This window comes from Gopherus evgoodei, chromosome 13 (assembly GCF_007399415.2).
Source record: "Gopherus evgoodei ecotype Sinaloan lineage chromosome 13, rGopEvg1_v1.p, whole genome shotgun sequence".
Taxonomy (NCBI): Eukaryota; Metazoa; Chordata; order Testudines; family Testudinidae; genus Gopherus; species Gopherus evgoodei.
In genome coordinates, this window is record NC_044334.1 from 17,694,566 (window position 1) to 17,720,653 (window position 26,088).

A 26,088-nucleotide genomic window follows, 5' to 3' on the forward strand; every position below is an offset into this window, starting at 1 on the left:
GACTTGGCAATTAGTGTTTCAAATGCAAGGTAGAGCTCTTACTCTTGGGACTAAAGATTTCGGACTATCAGGTACACTTAGTGAAAGCCTGAAGCCAGTAGTCTAACTGCATATTTACCAAAGTAATTTTCTTTACTTAGCTTGAAATCCCTGCTTTTATTTTTCTATGCTTTGGAGACAGATTTTGAGTATCTAGAAATATTGATAGAAATGGAGTTTCTTTGACACAAATGAAATAAGTCTCTTGGAGTGAGCCTTTGGTTTGACTTTCCAGTAGTGACATGGTTCCATCAGTTCAGGTCCTCATATGTCAACAATTTGTGGTTGGCTGATGACTACCTGCATGGTTTCTAAGTTTGGCAAGAAGCAATTTGGTTTCAAAATAATACCCATAATTAGTAGATATTACTGGAAAATTACAGTGTGTAATATTCAGGGTTACCTGATGCTTAAAATACAGACCACATTGTTGGCTCTAGACAATTTGTGGCTTTCTAGAATGAAAATTGTATGACATAAGATGATTAATGTGAGATTACCATCTGATGATTTCTACATTACCATATCTCTAAGTCTATGGGGAGGATTTCATCTAATAGGAATCTAGTGATTTGTTTGCAGATAGCTTCTAAAGATTAATGAAAAAATTTCAAAAGTGCTAATTTTTAATTTTGCTTTGAGGCAGCTGCCATTGAGGAGGACGTTGTGCGATACCAGTATGTGAAGAAAAAAGGTTATGTACAACTGCACACTAATAAAGGAGACCTGAACTTGGAGTTGCACTGTGATATGGTACAGTATGCCACCTAGATTTAATCCTGTAATGTAACTCTAGATTATGAATAGAACAAGGGTTGGAGGTCAGAATAGTGAAACAATGCAAGCAGTATCTATTCAGTGAAGTTTTTATCTTTTAAAATGAGAAATTCTAAGAGATTCTGAGACTCAGAGGGTGAGAGAGGAAAGGAAAAGCAGTTCCTGATGGCATGAGCTGAGAAGGAGATGGCTCTTGCATCATTAGTGGCCCTGCAGAGAAACATGGGAGTAGAGATAGTCAAGGTCTTTGAAGTCAGCTAATGCAAGTCTATGGAGAAATTAGAAAATAATGAAAGTAAAATTAAAAACCAAACGGTAGAAGAGAGGTTCTCAAACTCTTTCATAGCATGGACCGCATCCTAATAGGAAATTATCTTATGGATATCTCCCTTCCTATTTGCAGTTGAACACACCATCCCAACTTTAAGAAGGGAGGGGAATCAAGAGAGCTTGCTTATATTCTTTACTCTGCTGCTGACTTTGTGTGCGTGCTTTGGGCAAGACACTTAACTTCTTTGGGCCTTAGCACTACCTGTTTGAAAAATGGTCATCATAATTATTGCCCATTTATGTAAAGCACTTTGAGATATCACATTAAAATGCCACATTAGCCCAAAGTATTGTTTCTTTTATTAAATGTGATAAGCTGCACTAACATAACATGGAAGTTGCATGGCTGAAATGATAAAACCAAGAAATACAAAAGTGAAGGTTCCAGTAGCACTGGTAACTCAGCTGTGTTATACATCCTGTCTTTATAGAAAATAGAGTTTGGAAATAGTAATATATTATGCTGTACATTTAATCAGATAAATAGTATGTTTGTGCAAAATGGACTAGGTAACATTGCCGTGTATTTCCAAACTGTGATTTTAATTGTGCAATGTCTGTATGAATAGCTTTTCTAAAATTTCTTCTCCTTTTTAAGAGAAAAAAGGAGAGAAAAGCAAAAGGAAAAATTCCAGAGCTGTTCAGAGTGTGAATTTTATAAGCTAATAGCTGCATATCTTATGTCAAGCTTCACCAGCTGTGCTTGCAGGCTTCTTGCGAAGCAGCTGTTTGGCTTGTGGAGCTTTCAAGTTTCACCGCCAGAGCTTGAGTTCTTGGAGCCAATGAGAAGAGTAAACGTGGGCCAAATTTTGCCAGCCTTTTGTTAAGTAACATCTTACATCACAAGTAGTCCCATTGGAATCAATAGGTCTACACTCAATATAAGGCTCTACTCCACATGAATGAGTTGGCAAAAATTAACCTGTAGCTAGTTATGAATTCATAGTGTATATATGTGTACATGTGAACCAGGAACATTAAGAAAATGTCCTGCACTACATGGTCAGTGCATAACTTTCAAATGCTTTAATGTCAATTTTAAATTAATATTTGTGTATGACAGTAGTCCTTACAGGCCCTAACTGAGAGCTTGGCACCATGTGCTAGGCATTGCAAATATATAAGCCCCAGTTATGCAGAGACTTGCTCACATGTTTAACTTTACACACTGTGGGAGTACCATTTAGTACCACTGTGGGAATACCATCAGTGGGACTACTGAGAGTGTAGAATTCCACACATTGCAGGAACATGACCAAAGAGCTTATATAATCTAAACAGACAAGACAGACAAAGCAGAGATGGGAAAGAGAGGTGCAGAGAGGAGAGCATGACTTGCTCAAGGTCACCCAGCAGGTCAGTGACAGAACCAGGAACTGAATGTTGGTTTCCTAGACCAATGCCCTATTCAGTGGCCTATTCTGCCAGCTTCCTTTATACCAAGTGGATGCTCTAATCCTCAATAGAGACAATACAGATTTGCCAATCCCAGGCATTCAAAATTTTGAGTCAGATTCCAAAATGTCAAGTGATTCTATAAAATAACTTTGGGGTTTTGTTTACTTTCTGGTGTCTAAGTCTTTAGAGTTCACGTTTTCAGGCTTTTATTAACCTACAACCAAAATGGTAGAAATTCACTGTTTTAAAAAATGAAAGCTGAAACAACCCTATATTTGTCTGATTCCAGGACCCAGGGTTATCAGAGTCACAAAAATAGCAAGTCTCATAATAAAATTGTCAGCGTGTGACATCACTGTATATTTTCCGTGCCAAGTTTCAAAAAGTACCTTCCCACCCCCCTTAGCTCTGTTTTTAAAAACAAACACAAAAAGATTGTCTCACTTTTCCAGAACTCCAGCAGCTGAAGGGATTATACTCAAACTTTAAAAAAAAAAAAAAAAAAAAAGTTAATTTTTAGGCAGACACCAAACTTTGAAAATTTCAGCCCAAATGGTATTTTGGAAAGTTCTAAGCATGTGAAATAGGAGATTATAATGGGAAATATGTTTCAGGCTTACTCTAGAGGTTGCTTTTGGTGACCACTTTAACTTTAAAATAGTTTATCCAGTGACTCAGAAGTTTTAGGCAGCTATTGTGGAGTCCAAAAATATGATAAATCTTCTATTTCATTGCCTAACAGGCAGTGTGTAGGGCTGGAGGTGTGGGAGATGAGAATGGAACAAATACACCAAGCTCTGTTTATCCTCCTTTCTGCCAAACAGTAGTGGTGATGAGTGAGAGATGCATCACCATGATGTGAGAAGCATCACAGCGGCATGTCATGCCATGATGAATCTATGGCTCTACGTCACCCTGTTCAATGACAAAGGTGACTTTCTTGCTCCTAAACATTGAATAGCAATATGTAGTGAGACGAAAAGCAGATGATGTCAGTACAGCAACATTTAGGGGCAGAAACAGAGTGAGCAGACTGTGTTGAATCATTTATTTTGTCATGTGTTATGAAACTGATTCCTATCTAATCCATGCTGAGTGAAACCATTCCCATGTTGATCAATATGATTCCCTGGAACACTTGAGCAACTACTATGTCTCAGTCCTCAAGAGTCTGTGTCTAGTTCCCTTTATAGCATTCCCAATATGGTGCCCATCATGTTTCTTTATTTTTCCATACATGTCCCTTTCAAGTCAGTGTTTTTTTATATGCATATTGCAAATGTGTACTGTTATGCACAGCCAAGCCTGATCAAACACTGGCCTATGATCATCTGTTTCTTTTATTTCTTTGTGTTGATTAAATCTGTGCAGATTAAGTAGCCTTTTGGCAGCAGAGAGTAACTAAGTAAAGCTATGCATGTATTAATAAAATAGTAGTGAGCTAAATAAGAGACCAGTTACTTCTCTGAGAACATAAAGTATGTATATATTACATACTGAAATACAAGGTAAAAACTATTTAAGATTGCAAAGTCAAACATTCAGAGGTTGGGAATTACTAAAATTAAGGTTTTCTGTGCTGCCTTAATTCATATGCATCATGATAGTCTTTAATTCTTCTTTGAGTGCTGGTCCCTGTGCATATTCCACACGTGGGGTACTCATGAAAGCCATGCACCCGAGTCCAGAAATTCTTCAAAACAGTGTCTGTTGGCCACACGTGCATAGTAGCTTTCCTTGTGCTCCCAACTCAGGGCATAAGGAGTGGTATAGGTTGACGCCTCTCCAGTTCCTTGTCATCACTGCTTGGCCTGAGTTGGAATAGTGTCCACCTTCACTCTGTTGCATAACCTGCAGAAGAAAATATTTGTAAATAGTTATATATCTTAGCTTAGTAGTTAAAGCTTATAGTTAGCATAGAGTATTTCTTTCCCCACACCTGGGGAGCCTCTCCCTGGCTCTTGGGCTATGTCCAGAGTTCTGAGATTCATGGATTGTGTCTCCTGTACTTGCTTCTTCTCTATCAGTGATGAACATCAGCGGTGCCTGTATTGTTTGGGTGAGGTGCACATATTGGCAAAGTGCAATATGTGTTGCTTCTTCCCACCCAAAACTTGAGAAGCCTATGAACGTCACCAAAAGCACCTGGTGGAAAAGACTATGAGGCCACTCTCTTATCTGGACTGGAGAGAGGCCCCTGAACCTGGACCACAATTCACTAGCAGTATCCCTCCAAGCATGTGCCTTGGAGTGGAGCCTGCAACGTCTAAGCCCAAGCACTCTTCTTCTAGTGCTGCCCATGAGAGTAGAGTGGACTCTCATGGAAGCAAGGACAGAACTCCCTTCAATGACTGTCCACAGGAAGTGCATTTCCTCTCTGAGCCTGTCCAGATCAAGTGAGGGACTCTAAGGGACCAGCTTTTCTGAAGACTAGGGGTTGGGGCCCCCTGGGAGGCTGCGAGCAGGTTTCAGGGGGCCCACAGAAAAGGGCCAATGTTAGACTCACTAGAGCCCAGGACAGAAAGCCAAAACCCTGTTGTGCAGAACTGAAGCCCAGGGCCTTGAGCTCTGCCACCTGGGGCTGAAGTTAAAGCTGAAGCAACTTAGCTTTGTGGGGCCCGCTGTAGCCTGGGGCCCCAGGCAATTGTCCTACTTGCAATCCCTAACGCCAGCCCTGGCTTTTATACGCAGAAAACCAGTTGTGGTGGCATAGGTGGGCAATGAAGTTTTTATAGCATATTGGGGGGGACTTCAGAAAGAAAAAGGTTGAGATCCCCTGCCCTACACCTAGGTCTGGCATCCAGTGTCCTTCTTCAGTGCGTGCCCCACTTAGCACAGAGGATCAAAGTTGCTATAAAATACATATTTATTATCTCTCTGTAGGTAATACCACAACACTGAAATTTAATTTGAAAATAATCCAGTGGGCTAGAGTAGAACATTTCAAGGTAAAGGCCTCTTGATGAAACAGCCCATCTGCTGTTCTCTTATCTCTGAGATCATAAGATTAGCTGATGTTAGGGTTTTTCTGACAGATGTTAAGTTTTTTACTTACTTTTGTGTCTTAAAACAATACAATAATCCACATATACCAAAGTAGTGTGCAAGGTGCTAATCAGTAAGATTGATGGTGATGAGATTCTGCCTGGCAGCATATAAAGCTAACCAAGAAATGTTTTGTATTGATCCAAGTGCAGGAAATCAGTATTGCATTGCAATTGAAATCATCACTTATGCTGTGATGGGCTACAGAAACAGAGCGTGCAATAGGATTGGAATCCAAAATTTCCTGGCTGTGCATCTGAGATCGCTTGTCAAGATCTCTGTGAAACTTTACGTGGGTTCCAGAATGGCAAAGATGTTGTTTGATGTATAACTTACTGAACTGAAGAAAAGCAGTTAAAAAAATTTCTGGAGATAAGCTGACTTTTCCGTTGATTTTAAATGCCTTAAATGAGGAGAGATGCAGAGATGCAATACTGTTCTCTTTACAACATAAGGGCATTCCTGTTTCTTATTTTGTCACTGTTTTCCTCCCTGTCTTTTTCATTCTGATACAGTATGTTCCACTTTGTGGAGACATACTTAATCAGATGGTCACTTTTATTGGAACATGTGCCAGGGAGCTGAATTATTCTAGGGATAGTGTATTTCCAATAAATGTTGCTTAACTGGAACATTAATTCTACTTAGTGGAGATGCATTTGGCTATTGCACAGGATTTGCTAGTGTTTAACCAGGTGTTAAATTCTTAGCTTTGGTCTTTAAGTGTAAAAAGTTGCTAAACAAAGATAATATGAAGAAATATGAAGATGAACTGCAGTGGATTTCAGTTTTATTCTTCTGTTTTTATTTACTATAGTGTTTTATTTCATCTGAGTGTAGCTGAAGTCCAAGTATCTTAGTGCAACTTACCTGGCTGTCCTCATGGCAGCGAGTCGACTGCCGCAGCTCCCCCGTCGACTCCACTTACTCCTCCTGCCGAGGTGTAGTACGGGTGTCGATTAGCGGATCAATTTATCGCGCCCAGACGAGATGTGATAAATGGATCCCCAATACATCAAACACTACCTGCCAATCTGGCGAGTAGTAAAAACGTACCCTTAGTGTAAAAGCGACTGTAGCTTGCAGTTTCTAAGCTTAAAAAAACAAAAACAAAAAAAATCCTGTCAGCCCTCAGGTGTAAAAGCAGTTAGAGGAAACATTTGTTGGTAGGCTGTGTTGATTTCAGAAGTAGACTGGTCCCTCAGAATGCTATGTTGGCAGATAAATCAACCTGCCCTTTTTCGTGATGGGGGAATCTAGTAATTTTCCATAGTTCTTTGATAAACTGTATTTCCCAGATGGTTTCTTCCTCCTTTTGAAGTAAGTTGGAAGCTAATGTTAAAATGCTTTGAACTTTGTTTATGAATATAGTATCCATGATTGAGGTTGGGGGAGGAGCATGATCTTCTCAACAAATATTAATGGCAAACTGTTCATTTAGTTGCTGTAACTTGTTCTGTGTGTCACAATAGTGTTGCTGTTGCATGTTGGTTGTGCTGCTTTGTTTTGCTCCTCATAAATCTGGGACTGACAGGAATAGTGGAAGGGTTCTTCCCATCTCTGGGGGCCATAATCGTCCCCTGTATGGGCTCATCTCCCATTGCTTCAAAGGCATTGTCCTGCTCTTTTTTTTTTTTTTTTTAAGGAGGTATTTAATTCTACACTGAGGCAGAGGGAGGCACTCAGCCCAATCCTTTCCCCCCACATACACATCCTGATGGGATGGTCTGTTTGAGCTCTGGATGTCTGTTTCGGGTCTCCTGATGTGCTTTGGTTCTCAGTGGTCACCTGGTGGGATTGCAAAAGAACTTTCCCATCCTGCAGATATGCACATGCAGTCTGGGGGAGGGATAGCTCAGTTTGAGCAATGGCCTGCTAAACCCAGGGTTGTGAGTTCAATCCTTGAGAGGGCCACTTAGGGATCTGGAACAAAATCAGTACTTGGTCCTGCTAGTGAAGGCAGGGTGCTGGACTCGATGACCTTTCGGGGTCCCTTCCAGTACTGTGAGAGATGACTTTTTGCCTTCCCCAAAGCACATGGCAGGCTTGTGTTGGGTCGATCACTGTTTGTGTATTTTCTGTGCTTCAGTTTTGTGGGGCAAGTGTGCTAAGGTAGAAGGGGTTACTCAGTGATCCCCTGTCCAGAGGACAGGGCTGAGACCTGCAATGGTAAGCATGACAAAACTGTTCCCCTTCAATATTGTGTTCTGCTTGAGGCATCCTTTGTTTGGGTCTTGAGTCCTCTGATAAGGACACGTGATTTGGGGTAACTGGCTATTTATCAGCGCCTTATGGCTTCAGTTGGAAGTGAAGGCTAAGGTAGCTTCTCCTTCTAAGGTGGAGTCTGTATGGCCTGTGATTGGACTGCAGTATCGCCAGGAAACTGCCTGAAGAGCTGTTATGCCAAGTCTTCACTTACTGATGCTTGCTCCAATAATTAAAGAAAGTTGTGGCTGACATTTAAACCATACCAAATGTCTCTGTCCATATCAGTAATATTTTGCAGAGCACAGAGCACAGTGGCGTAGTATCGTAGAGCTATTCAAGTCCCTAATGATCACGACTTGTGCATTCGTTTCTTTAACACAGCAAATAAAAGTTAGAACAAAAGGAAACACTGACTGTAGTAGGAACAGATTCTCTGATTCTGGGGAGCTACTGAGTAAAATTGACAAATTAGGTTAGCAAATTAGATGCCCTGTTTACCTTAGACTCTGTTTAGATAAACTGATCAATTGCTGTTGTACTCTCAAGTGACAAGCAAACTGGGCTATGAATTGTTCTACAGATACCTACTGTAAACTGTGCTTGCTACTTCATCATTTTAGATCGTATTCCTTAATGGTAGCACTCTGAAGAATGTTTTTGAAAAATGAAATTTAGCTGTCGACTGAAATTCTGGTTTATTAAAAAAAAATGCTTTTAGCAAGTACTAAATAACTCTTTAAAATGACAAGTTTTTTGTGTCATGAGAGAATCTTAGTTCTTCTGCTGTTGTTTTTAAAGAGCTACTGTAGCTTTAAGTAACCAGATTAGGTAATTGCCTGATATAGTTTCATTACCTAAGATGCTTTTTGTTTGTTTGAATCTCCATGCATCACTGTGAGCCTGGTGAAATGCTCTACTTCAGGATGCCCTGTCTGATGCTTATCCATTGCACATGTCATCTCACCTCATTGGAACGTCACTGTTCTCTCATCATTTTAGTCAGTGTATTGACCTCAAGGCATCTGCCCACTGCATGATTGGATTGAGAAGGTTTCGGTGAGATCACCATGTAATTTATGTGAACTGGAAGCCCTGCCTCATTCCTATTTAAAAAACAAAACATAGAGCTGTCATTCTTCTCTGTCACCATAGCCCATCTGTTTATCACGATGCTGAATCGGAGGAGAAGGCTGGCAGAGGCTGTGGTGCTAGTGGTGAATAGATGTGTTTAAAAACCCGCCTGTCCTGTAGGACATCCCATGGTGAGTTCCACTGACTTCCTGTCAGAGACAGTACTCCCTGCAGCAGAGAGAGCATTAAGATTCAAGGGCTACGCAGAGGAGCAGCTACAGTAAACAGATCTGATCTTCAGAGAGAGGTGGGGACTGTGGGAGGAAGAGCTCATTTTAGAAATTTCCCAGTCACCCCATTATATTTCTTGGAAAGAAGTGATGCAGGAGAATAGCCTTGAAGAAATACTGCGTGGACAGAAATGCCTTAACTAAATAAAACCTTCAAAAGCAAAACAGAATCTGCCTTGCATTTAAAAAAAAACAAACTGAAAAATTGCAAGCTTAGTTTGAAGTCTGAAAAATGTATTTCACCAGTTCAGGCTTCTTAGTAGAGGGATTCTGGCATTGGAATGATGAGATGAAAGCTGTTGTGTACATAATAGAATTTTAATTCACAGAACCAACTTCTCATTATTTCAAATTATTATTGCATGGACACAGAGCATTAATGAGCACATTTTGTGGTTGTGCAGTTCAATGCAGCTGCTACAGTACAGCGACAGCTTAAAGAAGACAAAAACAAATAACTGGAGTGGTGGAATTTGCAATAAAAGAAATTATACAGTCATGTGAATGATGGCTTGTGACTGCTTAGTGTGGAATTTCTCTTTAAGACACATGTAGATCCTGAAGGGATGGAACATTTTGAAATGATTAGCTGTTCACATAGTAAAGCCTTCTTGCTTGCAGTCATAGCAACAACTTAGAAGCCGCAGTTCCTTTCCCTTCTACTGTATCTTGGCAACAGGGGCACAGCATGTTTCTAATCTATTTCTAATTGGCTACTTAACTGTCCAATAAGAATGACTTTTAAAAAGATAGCAACCCATTTTTGTTGATGAGAAAGGAAAGCTGTAAACTGAGAAAATAGCCTGGCTTGGTTACTTCTCTCTGGGTACAATAAGACAGATGAGTTTTGCCTGGTTTACATCTATGCTTTTGGCAATGAGAAAAGTAAAATGTAATCAGTCAGTATTTATAAGGTATTACATTATTCAGCTAGCTCTTTTACTGGAACTTTAGATTTTAAAAAATGGTTTCTTTTTTTCTAGTATTTTCCCCTTGCTTGTAATATCACTGTCCATCTTTTGTCTCTGTTCCATTTTTACCTGGTCTCTCTTAGGAACAACCAGTTTTTCTCATTCTGAAATCCATCCAGGCCCTGTAGGTGGTGCAATGACAGCAATCAGTATGTGCCACTACAGCATCTAGTTTGCAGACATTTAGATAAGCTAAGACTAAATATGTTTTGAAATAAATGAAATCTTCATTTCCACATCGGACACACGTGTTCCCTGCCAGCTAGCAGGGGAAGCAATCAGGTCAGTTTCTAGGGCAGTCAGCCTTCAGATCCTTTGGAATGGGACTCTTGATAAAAGATCAATGCTTGTTTTGGGAAGGAATTTTCAACCCATTGACAAATGCAGATATCTGACAAAGTATCTACAAAATATACAGAGAGAGGTTAGTCTTTAGGGATGAGACTCATTTTACTGTAAGTAGGAAGTTGCCAAAGATGCTGGTCAGAGTTTGGAAAAGAGTATACCCTTCCCTATGGTCAAAGACAGCACGCATGTTGACTCATTTTTGTGGTGCTAACACAATCTGAGTTGTTAGCCCTGGGAAATCCTACTTTTTTAGGCTATCTTTAATGACCACACTTCTGGGGAGAAAACCTCTGGATCAGTTTTACATTCGTCCTCTAGAAGTGTTGTATCTGATTAAAAAAAGCAGTTGGTCTGAATACTTGAGAAAATGTAAAATTTAACTTTTTTTTCCCCTGTTGCTGTCTTTCAGACCTGCATAATTACACAATGAGAGGGCAATATTACATCCAGCTTCTGGAGATGAGTGAATGCAAAAGTTGTAATGGAGAAATTGGAATTATTTTAAGTATTTCTGACCTTCCATCTATTGCAAAAAGGGCAAAGAGGAATTGTCTATTGATAATGGTGCCTACTTGGAACAACTACAAACAAGAAATACTAAAGAACTCATTGTCCACTGTGGAGGCCCTGGCAATAATAAATAATCTTCCAATGCACTTTATACATTAGCATGTACCTTGAAAAATCAAATGCCGTGAATGCCAGCACAGTAGCTGATCATGCAAAAAGATTAGGTGAAGCAGAGTATATCTCTGAAAGCCACATCAGGTCTTAGGGCTGTAGCTTTGGTGTTCATCTTACCTCTGCAAATTTAAGTCAGTGTAGCAATGACCAGTAGTAGATACTAACAATGGAGCTGTTTGATGGCCTCGTTAAAAATGTATGTGATGGTTCCAGTCTAGTTGTTAGTGGACTGGCCCACAAAAAGGACTGTCCCAGTTGGCTTTCTTGTTGATAGTCTTTGCAGAAAGACCAAGGATTGAATGGGCATTGAAGCTAACCAATCCTGTCACGCTGGAAGGAAGCAGTATGGAGGAAGCTTGTGCCTGTTCTGTGAATAAGCAGAGGGATTTGCATTCCAGAACTGTCAATCTGGCATCTTTCACGAGCACTAAATTCACTAATGAAAATACAAAGTATGTACTTTATGTAGTACTTTCACCTATCCTTGATAAGGGAGCAAAAGCAGCCCTATAGACATTCAAAGAGCGGCCATGATTGTAGCCATAACACTGCCCACGCATTCTTATCCCCATCCTTTGTCCCTAAGAGCAGGATGAGACTAAAAAAAATGTTTGTTTTTGCTTGGAAATTTGAGATCTCACGAGTACAGTAGCTCTTCAAGACAAACCAGGCTGCTGATTCTAGGCATGTTGTATTAATTTAGATTCAGTATATAGGTCAAAGGTTTTAACATAACCCAGTTACTGTCCAGCATTAAACAGTATTAAATAAGGTTCGGGGTTTGATATACAGAGACCTCTGCCTGCTTAGTACCATAGTGAACACATTAAAAATCCTTTTAACATTTTATTAAAGATAAAAGAAAGGGAAAAAAAACAGTTAAAGTATTTGCAATGTGAAGTATTCAGTAAGGCTTTCATTTTAACAGCATCCCTTGTTCCCTTTCTCTTCAGTTGGAGAAGGTTTTAAACGGAAATCCCCCTTGTTTCGATAGTCTTTTATATCAGCGACTCTCAACCTCTCCAGGCTACTGTACTCCTTTCAGGAGTCTGACCTGTCTTGCATATCCCAAATTTCACCTCACTTAAAAACAATTTGCTTACAAAATCAGACATAAAAATACAAAAGTGTCATGGTATATTATTACTGGAAAATTGCTTACTTTCTCATTTTTACCATATAATTATAAAATCAATTGAAATATAAATATTTTGCTTGCATTTCAGTGTATAGTATATAGAACAATATAAACAAATAATTGTGTGTATGAAATTTTAGTTTGTACTGACTTCACTAGTGCTTTTTATGTAGCCTGTTGTAAAACTAGGCAACTATCTAGATGAGCTGATGTACCCCCGGGAAGACCTCTGCATACCCTCAGAGGTATGTGTACCCCTGGTCGAGAACCACTGTCTTATATGGTGTCAAAGATGGTAATAACTGTCCTTTTGGGGAAGAGAGAAGAAGTTAGTTGAGATGGGCTGGAGCTGCTGTTGCTGTTTAAAGTCTGATCCCGTTTCATCACAGGTGGTGCTTGGGATTCAGCTGGAACCAGCAAAGGTGGCAATGTCTTTTGGTCCCTCTCTCTGGCCTGGTCTGGTTAGGGAAGGATCAGGATGATGAAGGCCTTGGGTGGCAGTCATGATTGCTCCACTAGCCAATTTGCCCCATTCTCAAAAATACTTTAAGGGTTCCAAGATGGAGTGATGGAGGGAATAAATCATCCGCTCATTATTTTTGTCCATCAGTTAAGCCTAGTGTCTGACACGTCAATTTGGGTTCACTGATTTCTGGTTCTATGTTTTTCTTATTTACCAGATGTGATTTTAACACAGTCCTTGAGTTATATCAGTAAGACTTTTTGTTTGGACTAATTCAGGCTTTCCATCTCTTTTGTATTTTTTCTCATTAATGTTTGTTGTTATAAGACAGTTATTAGTGACACTTTATGAACATTCACTCACTTCTTACAATTAAACTCACAACTAGGGTAAGTTTGTGGCCCAGTTTCACCACAGGTTTCAAGCTGTGATTATCAGTAGTTTTTGAAGAAACAACGTAACCATTAGGGTCTGCCACATGATTAAAACTAGTGTCTGCTAATGAAAACCTTTTATTGGTTCCTGTACAAAAAAAGTCCACCATAAATGGTAACAGTAATGTTGCTAAGATACTGTTTACCTGCGAAAGTGTATGTCTGTTGTATGATGCATGAGGTGCCATGGGAACCAGTTTGGTAGCAATTATTTAAAGAAAACCTTGCAGTAAATGGTTCTTACGTAGTTGCTAGACTGCTTTTCAACAGCTGCACACACAAACCTAGTTTCTGAGAACCGATATAATAACTGGAAACCTATTCAGAGAGGTGGGTCAGCACAGGTCCTGCTGTGAATAAAAAATTCATTAGCAGAAAAAGTACTTTTCCTCTATGTTTTACAGAGCATGTTTTTCAACATAAATACCTAATTTATGTGGCAAGTGTATTATCAGCATTCTGTGGATTGATTATTGGTTTAAAACAGTTTGGCACTAAATTCCATATTCCCTCTGGGGATTCAACTTTCAGCTAATTTCATTTTCTTAAAAAATTAATTACAGGTTGCCTTATTCCCCCCAAGAGAACTAATTAACTGTCTCTCTCCAAAGAGTTTTTTGATTCTCATGAGGAGCACTGCCTTAGGCTAAAAGCTGCCAATTCCATTTCTGATTCAGAAAGGAAAAATTTCTTTTTAAAAATGCAAAAACCTCTGTGCTTGTAATGTCCTTCCAGGCATTTTTCATGATCCGTAGCTTTTCCATTCTTGATTCTAGTACAGCACTCTTTCTATTATGGTATTTTCTGTTACACACATGATTCTTCCCTGGTCAGATTTTACAAGCATATTATTTTAAAGTGTGTATATAACTTCAAAAAAGGGTTTAGATGTACTATAAACATCAAAACGTATATAGACCTTCCTGTTTGAAATTATTGGTTATGTGTGACATAAGCTGCCCTAAGGATGTTGCACAAATATATGATTAAGTATCATTCTGTCATAAAACAGATATTTTAATCTAATAATAAGCTACACTTCAAAGCTGAGATCACAGTTAGCATTAGATTGAATTGAGTCTAGCTAGTTTGTCTTCCACTGTAGCTGTCTGCTTCATTTTCTATATGTTGGGTAGATTTAAGAGGAAATATAGTACAGCCTTGATTATCCACATGTCATGAAGGACAAAGAATGTGTGGCCAATCAAGGGAAATTTCAGTGTAATTAATAGGCAGTGTGGGACATGACCCTGTTTCCAGGAAACAGGGAGTTTCAGGCGATTGAGATTTAGATAACTGAGGCTGTACTGTAGCACAGTTTCCCTTTGGGAAAGGGATCAGAGAGATCATTTAATTTTTAAACGTTATAAAAAATATGGTTCATTTATTTTTATTTTTATTTTTTTGTAGAATGTGCGACCGTGCCTTACTTTTGTAGTAATGTTTTAGGCGTTTTGTGTTCATGACTGAGGGCAGGCCTACATTACAGCCTAAGTTGATATAACTTATGTTGCTCAGGGTGTGAAAAAGCCCTCCCTCCTACCAACATAGCTTCTGCTTCTCGCCGAGGTGGAGTAATTATGCTGACTGGAGAATGTTCTCCCATTAGCATAGCACGTCTTCACCAGATGTGCTACAAAGACGCAGCTTCATCTGAGTAGCTGCACCAATGTAGCGCTCTAGTGTAGACTTGCCCTGAGTCTTGCCTCTGTCACTGCTGGAGATCTCAGAGCAACATTACAAATGAGCCATACTGGTGTCATGTCAATGCTAAATGCATCAGTTTTATTCAGAAAGAGGTTCCAACTCTTGAAAGCTTATCTCGACTAATTTACAGAGTCTTGTGCTCATGCTGGGGGCTTGTTATCACACGCAGAGCGCAATAAGAATATTTCTAAAGCCTATTACAGCTCAGCTTGTTTAAGACATTCTTCTATGAAATTTGATTCATATTATTTCCATAATTTACAACTGAGGGGGGGAAAGCATGTCCAAACTAAGACAGGCTGTTTCTCTACTTATGAGGGATTCCATCCTGGCACTGCAGAAAAGAGAAACTATGTTGATAAAGGAAAGACAAGTATTTGGAATATCAGAGGTCATCTGTGCTGCGGTTTTTTACTAAGTGGTGTTTGAATGCCATGATTGAGGATAAATATCTTTCATTCACACTGTAAGAGCAAAGGAGAAATATGCAATGTATCTAACATAACTGGCTAAGATTTACTTTTAGATTGTGAAAATAAGTCATCAGTTTCTTTGAACCAATTAATATAAAATATTGTGACTTTTGTGATGCCAGTCCAGTTCTTAGTAGTCAGGTGCCTCTTATCGCAGCAGAACAGTATGCTAAGTGGCATGATTGTGTTCCCTTGTGTAATTGTTAAGCAAGGATGTCAAGGCCTAAATGAGCCTGAAGAATGAGCCACTCTTTCAAATCTGGAAGTAGTCTCATCAGAACAGGATTGAGGTATGTTGCTGGGACTCGTTAGGGATAAATAGATGAATTTGGTCTCCAGCATTATCCCCTTTATTGTCATTGATTTCACTGGGAAATATTCTAAAAATAAAACAATGCATAATGAGACTAATGTTCAGCATCTTTCCGTGCCACTTGGGAGAACTGCCTTTCACATATTGCTGTACAAGGTGTCTCTCTCATATACAATATGCTCTTCTATAGGATTTTTGTTGTGGTTGCTGTAAACTAGTAGGAACTCTTAATCAGAGTCCTGACTAATTAGTCCTTTGTAACAGACACAGACAAAATGCGATCATTTTAAACAATGTAATCATTGATTTTACTGTCCAAAGACATTGCTTCATTAAATACCTAATCTTTTTCAGACACCCAGAGCATGTGAAAACTTCATCAAGCTATGCAAGAAGAACTATTATGATGGAACTATTTTTCACAGATCAATTCGTAATTTTGTGGTGAGTATTGAACAAATGCTACATAATGCACAATAGGTTTTGTCACCATTATTCCCCCGAAATAGGAGTTGAATATATTAGAAGTGTTAATTTAAAATTTCAGTTACTTCCTTGGAGCAAGTAGGTGTACACTAGAGATGGTCATGAAAAATGTATCTTGGAAACAAGGATTATCCTCATGTAGTGAGGGCAAGATGTATAAATTCGATCACCTAGCAGCTGTCACTGAAGAATACTGTCACTCAGAGCCTGATTCAAAGTCCATCGAAATGCCTGATTGGCCAGACTCCTGTTGTCTTCAGCAAGCTTTGTATCTGGCCATTAGTGAATACAGCTCAAAACCCTGATCTGGGTGGGTAATTTCTCAGCCCATTTAAATCCCATTCAGCTGACACTTGGTTTACAAGATACATATTTTTACATCCAAAATATCTGAACTTCATTTAGTGAGGTTCACAGCCCTAGCTGAAACAATCAGGAAGTCAGTTTCTGAGGGACTTCTGGAACTGATCTCTGTAGTTTTGGTATACAGGGGCTAGAGAAAACTGGCTAACTCTTGAAGGTTTGTTTGGGTGTTCACTGAAGTCGAACCTCCCGGTGGAACCTGCCCCAGGGTGTGCCCTCTCTCCATACAAGTCATGGAAATCTACATCCTTTCTTACCTCTTTGGTTGAGGACAGCTGTTGGAGAGGAAGTAAGGTATGCTGACTTGGGGAGAGAAGGTTTCCCAACCGAAGACTCAGTCCTATAAGGTGCTGAGCACTCTGCTCCAATCCATCAAATCACCGAAGTACATGCTTACAATTAAGCTTGTGAGTAGTCCCATTAACTTCTGTGTAACTGCTCTCATGATTAAAGTAAAGCACATTCTTAAGTACTGTGGATTGCGGCCCAGAGTGCTTAGCATTATGTAGGATCAAACCCAGGTGAGTAACCTCAGCCTGTGTTTGTGAACTTCTGTAAGCACGGGTCAGGTTTAATCTCACAGCAAAGGTTTTCGGAACCTGTTTGTTTAAAAGACTCGTTTAGTGACCCATTCTGATATTCTGAACAAAACAACAAAAAATTAGTTTTGGTTACAAGCCATGCCAAGTAAACAGTTCACTTGCTGCACTTTAGTTTTGAATGAATAATTGTTTCAAATGTCACCCTTGTGACACCTCATTAGTATGCCAGCTCCTTAAAATGCATGGAAAGATGCTAGCATTGATTTGCATAGGTCTTAAAATCAAGCCATTATAGTGATGCTACTCACACTCATACACCTTAGGGCAGTTTCTTTCAACCTTTCCAGACTGTCCCCCTTGCAGGTGTCTGATTTGTCTTGCATATCCCCAAGTTTCATCTCACTTAAAATCTACTTGCTTACAGCAGCACGCTATTACTGAAAAAATGCTTATTCTCATTTTTACCATATATTTATAAATAAATAAATGTCAATATAAATATTGTACTTACATTTCCATATACAATATATGGAGAGCAGTATAAAGAAGTCATTGTCTCTGTGAAATTGTATTCTGTACTGATTTCACTAGTGCTTTTTATTTAGCCTGTTTTGAAACTAGGGGACTATCTAGATGAGTTGATATACCTCCTGGAAGACCACTGCATATCCCAACATGTATACGTATGCTTTGTTGAGAACCACTGGCCTGGGGCACTGCAGACATTCCCTTAAATGGAACAAAATATTGTAACTAGTTTTTGCAACACAGGGCTTGTCTACGCTACCCATCGGATCGACGGGCTGTGATCGATCCAGTGGGGGTCGATTTATCGTGTCTAGTATAGACGCGATAAATTGCCTGCTGAGTGCTCTTTTGTTGACTCCGGTACTCCACCAAAACGAGAAGCACGAGCGGAGTCAACGGGAGAGTGTCAGCTGTCGACTTATCGCAGTGAAGACACCGCAGTAAGTAGATCTCAGTACGTCGACTTCAGCTCCGCTATTCATGTAGCTGAATTTGCATGTCTTAGATTGACCCCCGCCAGTAGCGTAGATGAGTCTTTACTTTCTGAAGCACACTGAAGTCAATGAGTCTTTCCAGTGACTTCAGTGATCTTTAGATTGGGTCTTGTGATCCTAAAAAAAAGAAAGTGACTTCTCCATTTGACAGCACTGTGTTCCTAGATTTATATCAAAATTAAAATGGTGCTTTCACTGTGATTTCAGCTAACTTGCACGCTCCCTCTGCTGACTTTGGAGCAATAAAATCCAAAAGATTGTTTTTGTATAGGTCCTACGTAAACAATGGATATCTTGGTTGGTTGGCTTTATTTTGGGATTTTTCTTACAACTCATAAAATGAATATAGTGCCAGAAAGATGGAAGCAAGTGCAGAAAGCTCTTTTTTCTTGCTGGAGCTTTGACTGTAAAACTAAATACTTTTCAGACTTTAAATGCAGTGCATCATCGACTGGGTAACTTAGGGCACAGCAGGTGATGGAAAAGATATTTTTCCATTAACCTGTACAAGACACAGTTCATTTATTTTTCCTTGTTTGTCCACAGGAGTCCTGTTGTTGTTATAAACCTGTCACTCTGCTAGATGATTTTCCAGGAGCATATGACAACCAACTGATGATAGAAGCCCCAAACTAGTTGTAATAATTTTCTCTTTATTAGCTTGCCCAACACACCATTTAGAAGTAAGAAAAGTTGAGCAGAATTTCTCTCTTGTGAAAATATTTTATTTCTCATATCTAAATATTAGGCATATTTTACTATAGTATACTATAGGATATAGTATTTTGTTTTTAATTCTGCAGATTCAAGGAGGTGATCCTACTGGAACAGGAATGGGTAAGTGTGTGTGTAAATACAAAGTGCTGTATAAAGACGTGTTACTGGCTGGTTTGTATTAAGAGAGAGAATTTCCATGAGTCTTGTTCACAATTCAGTGTGCTGGGATTGTGTTATAAAAAGGAAAAAATATTATGTACTAAAGGAAGGTTCTCTCTTTATTCCATATCAATGAAATCTTAGAAACCCATTGAGGCTAGTAAGTGGCTAAATACTGTTCATTCCCCTAGAATTAATCCCTTTGTTAGGCCCTGCCTCTTCCCATTTTTGTTCCTAACTTCTAGGGATCACTTTGTTGATACTTTATTCTGCCTGTTCTTCTTTCCTAGCCTCTGTGATCTAGATACAATGGTGACAGCTGCCGTAGAAATGCAAATAGATTAGAAAAGACATATATGAGAGTTGCTCCTACTACTGCAGTGAAGGCTTCTCAGGGCATTGACCATCCTGTTCTATATAAGATACATTATGAGCTTACCTGATGCTGTAAACTGGTTCTCTGCACACCTATACAAATCAGTTTTGCCTGCTCACTACCAAATGTCATCCAGCCTTCACAGCTGCTTGTCAGGGAGGCCCCAGGAGTTCCCCCGCATTCTGTTCTACTGTGAAGTTACACGTGTGCTGCTTACCTGTACACACATAGTGTATTCCTGTGCTCACACAATCTATTCATCCAAAGGGATGTCTATGTAATTGTTAAATACTGTAGTGTGTATTATTTATTTATCAATTCAGATATATTTGGACTCTCCAAGACTCTACCCCAATGAGCATAAAGAGCTTAAATTAATGAAAGATTATGCAACTGCTGAATCAGAGTGGTTAGGGATTCTGTGTTTTGAGTGCTGAAGCCCATTGAAAAGATCGGTTACTTATTATGTATTTTGTTACTCTTGGACTGTCCGGTGAAATATGTTCTGATGCCATTAGAAGATGACTATTGGTTTGAAGGTACCTAAAGGCATAATTAGGAACATCTTTAAAAAAGAGAAATGAAAGAAGTGCTAGGGGACTATAGAGGTACTTAAATGGGGTAGTGCTGTACCCCAGTAGCCTTTCACTTCTATAGGCAGGAGTTTAAATCTTGTTGTGGAATGAAAATGGACTAGGTGATGTCATTCTAAGCTCCAATTGTGCAAATCATAAAAATACCCGAAATGCAGCACAATTAACAATCTGTAGAAAAGTGGTCCAAAGCTGACAAAGCAGTTACATTGAAGGTTAGGAATGAGTTGCAATTTTGAATGAAAGTTAAAAATTTAATGCAAATAAAGCTGGGGGGTGGGGGGAATCCATAATGTGTATCCTTTCATTTTAGGAAAGAGTTTGATAGAAGGATGGAATCCCAAACCAGAAAGAACAGTCTCTGATTTTTTTCATCTTGTTTTCTTCTATTTACTTCATTTTAATTGGTTCTGAATCTACTATAGACCTTGGGGTCCTGCCTGAGGTTTAGAAAGCCTGTAGCAGTTCTCCTAAAACTGTCAGTTTATACCCAAGTGGCTCTGACAGTGCCAGCAGCTCTTCAAAAAGTTGCTCTAGTTCAGGAGAATCCAGACATTGCAGAAATCAACTTTTCAAATAAAGAAGCAACAAGACTTACTTTCCTCAGGCCTACGTTTTTTAAAGACCTTAACTTGGTTCCAATCAGAAATAAAACGTATTTGAAATACTTGATGTGACAAGAGCTGTTAGAAGTGCTGTGCTCCTACAGGACTCTCAACCCTTTCTGTGTGTCTATAGTCATTAAAATTATACAATTAAAACAACTGTGGGGGAAATCTTCAAGATTTGTTCTTGATTACCTAACAACTTCTGCACAGCTGAGTGATGCAACTGCAGCAGGTTTTAGTTTTACAAAGCAACTTTTTGTCTGCTTTATTCAGTCAGTATTTGCTATTGTCATCTAATTATTATATTTTATCTTTTTATACTTCATTAAGCACTAATCATCTCTGATCATACTTACTTACTATTTTTGATGCACATAGGGTGAGCAAACAGTTACAACTATTATATTTCTGTTTCTGACAGTGCACATTCATGCAGCCTTTCAAAAAAACAAGATTGAGATTGTCTTGCTGAATCTTTTTGTCTGTGTTTCTGAGATGGGTATATTGAGTTATGCAAAAACGACATTTATTTAAAAAAAAAAGAAAAGAAAAGAGAGCGAGGGGCAGAAACTCTCCAGGCTTCTTCCTTCTCTCTCATTATTTTGGCACATCATAAAGCAAATGAACAAGAAGGATAAAATAACTGTTTTGATACTCTGAGAGCAGTGAGTTTAAATGCTATAATCAAAATATTCTAAACTCCCTCTCATTTGCAATTGATTAAATTGGGAAACCGCAGGGTTGTTTTTTCTGTTGCTTTCAAATGTGGAGTCATTGTATGCGGAGGGCCTGGGTTGTTGAACACAGCTGCAGTCCTGAGCTTCTGTTGTTTTGTTAGCTACTGTGTTGTTGCTTTAAAATAACAGATTTAACATGAAATACAGCTCTATTCTGCTCACAAAATGGCTTAATTCTGTTCTCTGAGTAGCTCTGAAAAAGACCAGGATTATGTTTCAAACCAAAGCCTCATTTAAAGGTTCAGAATAAATAATGTTCTGAATTCAGAGTCCTGGTATAAGTCATATACCACAGAATGACTAAAGAAGTATTTGTTAGAAAGTTAAGTTTGAAGTTGAACTTTTGGGTCAATGGGCAGGACCTGTTGGTATCAACATTGAAGGGTACAATCCTGACATGGCACAGTCTCCTCTGTTTTTTCTGTAAGAATCGGATATAGCTCTTGTTTCGAAGAGAAGTACTGTTTGAATAGTGCTAAAATACTACAATTTAAGTAGAAATAAAAGAGTAAGAGATGGCCAACATTGCTAGGACAGCAGAACTATTTTGAGGAAGTTCTATGGTTTGTGTTATACTGGGCGTCAGACTCGTAGATTTCCAAGGCCAGAAAGGACCATTGTAATCATTTATCTGTTTTAAAAAAACTAGACAAGGTTTTAATTGATAAATCAGAGCTTTTATATATTTCATTTCAGGGGAGTGAACCTATATTTTACAAATAAAATTAATCTGTCTCTTAGAACTTTTTATTAAATGAATTTATCAAAAATCCCCTACTAAGGAAACTTGTTGGCTTTTGTCAAGTATTCCTTTATCAGAAAGCAACCAGATGATGGGGAAATCACAAAGGCTACAAACAGGAAAAACAAGTACGTCATCTTAGTTGGCGCCATATCTCTTTGGTGAGAAAACTGAAGTGTTTCATGAGAATACTGGTGAAAGCTCAGGTATCTTATTTGTGAAGCACATGGGGTAAAATTTTTTAAAAGGACGCAAGTCCCAATTTTAAGAGAGACCTAGGCACTTCTGAAAATTTTACTCATGACTTTGTTGCTGTGACCCTTGTCTTTTTTGCAATATCTATTTGGAGGCCGCAGAAAACAATTCAACAAAGAATAGCATTGAATTTCAAGAAGTTTATGTTTGCTGCAAAGATGCCACCAGGAAGGATGTTAGGCGAGACCAGTAGAAGAACAATGGATGGGACCATACTGGTAGAAGAATTGGCAGATGTGAAATTCATGTGGTAGTGATCTTTTCATGGAAGAAAGTGACAAGATCCATGCACTTAAAGTTGGAGAACGATTGAAGGGGAGCAGAAGATGTTTGGAGCAGGGAGTTCATAGTGTCCAACACTGAGAGTCACCAGTCCCATTTTAAAATTGTTTGTCAGCATTTTGGACGGAGTCTATACTTCACTACAGAAGGATGACATATCTGCAGTGCCCCTCATCCTGAGAATTATGAAAAGAAAGGAATTTTGGGTCTCAGCAGCAGATAGGTAGATGACGAGACAACTGTGTGAAGGTTGGAGAATTCAAACTCTGACCTAGAGATAACTGCAATGTTTTCTCTGTCCTGTGTTCAGAAGTGTAGTGTCTGGGCCAGTTGCCTTAGGGAGTTAAAACAAGGCTCAGCTTAAGTTCTGAGTATTTAATTCTCTGTATGTGTTAAATGAAGAGTCTCTTAAGAGCCTCTGGCCTCCCCTCTCCACATTAAGAAAAGTGCTCAAGATTGGCTAGTTAAAAAATAAGGGCTCGTGGAGCACTAATGTTTATGCCTATTACTCCCGATAATGCTAATTAGAGTGGGATGCGTAAATCCATGCTCATTGTAGCTTGAGGAATTCCATATGATAGACTAGTTTCATTGTCCCAAGAGCTTGTTTGTTCAAGGTAAGTGTTCACGGGGGTTTCCTTGAGTCATTCTGTCAATTCTGAAACTTTCTCAACAGGCAGGGACACGGGGATGGGGGTGGGGGGGAATGGGGCACACAGGGGCCCCCACTAGAATATAATATTCTATAGTTTTGCAACTTTTCCTTATGGAAAGGGCCCCCAAAATTGCTTTGCCCCAGGCCCCCTGAATCCTCTGGGCGGCCCTGCCAACAGGCTATATATCTGCATTAGAGAAACCTCAGAAAGTAGGAGCGGTTTGTTTCTGTTCTTATTTAAGATCATATATTTTCTCTAAGTGAATTTTCAGACCTCTGTTAGGATTGGCCTTAACTTGTAAATCTCATACTATGCTTTGTAGAGTATGTAACACAGTGGTGGCAACTTGGAGCTTGTGTTCAAAGGAAGCATTTGGCCTGTGAAAATTACTGTGACTTTAAAAAAAAAAAAAAAAAAGGGGGGGGGGGGAAGAGTATATGATTTTAATGTCTTTAAACGTGAATTGCAAAGGTTGCGCAATAAGATGTCCCAACTTGAGTGGGAGCAACTGGACATGATTAACTGGGATTTCACAAAAAGTTTTAAATTGTACTCCACTTTGCAGTTCTTCCCAAAATGAACTAGGCATATGACTTTAGGAATACAATTGATCAGCACTGAAACCAAAGGAGACTGCTTCCTCTAGGGATAAAAAAAGGCAGAATTTAGTCAGTATGAGTAGCTGGTTAAATTTTCCAGTACTGCCAGTATGAAAAATCAGTGGGAGTTAGGTGCCTAACTGCCAGCCTTTGAAAATGTACTCCTACATTTCAGAAGTGTCACCAGTTATGCACTTCTGTGTGTGTGTGCATACGCATAAAGCAAAAGGAGACATTAATTTCTTCAAAACAGCATCCCTCCTGCCTCTGTCCTTCCCTTCCTGTTATTGTGACCTGACCTACAGGTTAATGAACTTGGTCTCTAATCAGTCACACTAAGGGTATGTGTACCCTTTGAGCTGGGTGTGTAATTCCCTGCTCGAGGAGACATATCCATACTAGCTGTGATCAAGCTAGCATGTCAAAGATAGGGTTGTGGCAAAGTAACAGGAGGTACTAGCCACCGAAAGTGTACTTACCTGTCTGAGACGGTAGGCATGTACTCGGGCTGACTAGCTCCTTCCACTGTTCACACTACCAGGGCTGCACTCTGTTTTTAGAGCACTAGCTCAAGAAGAGTTAGCTTGAGTTTGTCTCCTCAAGCTGGGGTTTACTTCCCAGCTTGAAGTATGGACAGAATGCAAACACCTTCCGCTGAGAGTGTTGGGCCCCTAGTGTCTTTTAAACGCATGTACTGTTAGCTCATGCACTCCAGCTGACCTCCGCTGCTAAAGCAGGGCCCCAAAAATTTAGAATTAATTTGTGGAAATTTGTTGTTTCCCTCCCAAAACTTAGATTGGAGCATTTTAAGTCTGTCACCTTTAGCTTACTTTGCCTCTGTCTTTTGAGTTTGTCTGAAGATGGGTCTGCAAAGAACTTGACTGTTTTCATCCTTTTGAAAGTCTCTGAACCATTGATCAAATGAATCTCTGAAGTTTTTCTGATTGTGTTTAATATTGTCAGCACTTTTTTTCTTGAGCATTTGGTTGCAAGACACTTAACTGGTAAAAATCAGAAATCTGTCTGGATACCACTGAGAGACTAGCCAAGGGAAAAATCAGTGAAATAAACAAGTTTATTAAAAGCATGTTTGATATTTCGTGCCCTCTATTTTCAAAGAATTCATGAGAGAGAGAAGCTTTATTTCAAAGGCACTTAAATTGAACATGATGGAAAATCCAATCCATAGAGAAGAGAATAGAGGCATCTCCGTCATAGGCACCCTCTCTAGTGTTGGTCAGCGGGAGAGATTTCTAAATGCCATTAAGACCAAAGGAGAATTTACATTGGTTGATAATCCTGTTTCATGGTAGAGGCAAGAAGGAAGGACTTTACATCTCTTGACTTTTGAACAGTGCGGCATGAGGTGGCCGTGTTTGACTGATCTACACCTGGCCCTCCTCAATAAGAGTTATACTCTTTAGGATGCAAACTCTGCTTTATATCTGCTGGATGAAAATTGAGACGAGACTTGCAGCTTTGTCACTGTAAGAAGTGGAGTGAGGAGTTTAGTGATTTGCCTCTAATCTGTTATGGACAGGATGTTGTACATTACTCTGGAACTTGATGACCAATTAATCTTTGGGAACCTGACTGTAAAATATGCTGTACAGTAAACTTTATCTCTCCTTTTTAGTGAGGATTACAATAACTCCAGTGCTTTTCCCTCCCCCCCACTAGAAATGGTGGATGATCGCTAATTTACCAGACAGAAATGGAAAAACTTGTTTTATCTTGTACACTAGAAATCTGGGTTCGTAGTTTGATATTTTATCAGGAACTAAGATACAGAATAAGTAGCCATGAATAATTGAAATGACTAAAGCTGATCTAAGTTACTCTTTTTGCTATTTAATAGGCAACATGTTTATTGCAGTCTATTCATGTCTTTTTTTTCATGATGTATGATGATTGTCATCTTTTCTGTAATTTACATGATGTATTGTTTAAAAACAAAGTTTAAAAAAAACAAAACAAAACCCAAACCAATCAAATCTCTACCCAGGCTGCTGCTTCTAAAAGAACCAGGTTTCTTACCTAAAACTCTTGAATCCACTGCTATTGCAATGTTAGGGGTTCCCAGAGAGAGCTGAATCCTGGGACCCAGGTTTAACATGGATTGCATTCAAACACCCCTGTTCTCCTCTGACTCCCACTTCTGACCTTCAGGCACCGCTCACTAGCTATGGTAACATTTGGTTTTGGTTTCTGTCCTCAACTGACCTTTTAAGCAAATCTTGGAGGTTCATAGGTCATGAACTG

At 39.2% G+C, this 26,088-nt stretch overlaps 1 protein-coding gene across 2 annotated transcripts in view; it reads left to right on the top strand.

The window, feature by feature from the left end:
* PPIL2 (peptidylprolyl isomerase like 2) overlaps positions 1-26,088 on the top strand; it is a 123,860-nt gene that overhangs the window by 62,066 nt on the left and 35,706 nt on the right. For both annotated transcript variants that reach the window (XM_030582355.1, XM_030582356.1), the window contains 3 exons: positions 686-792; positions 16,044-16,133; positions 18,906-18,939. In XM_030582355.1, coding sequence (XP_030438215.1) covers positions 686-792; positions 16,044-16,133; positions 18,906-18,939 — 231 coding nt within the window. The remainder of the gene's footprint in view (positions 1-685; positions 793-16,043; positions 16,134-18,905; positions 18,940-26,088) is intronic.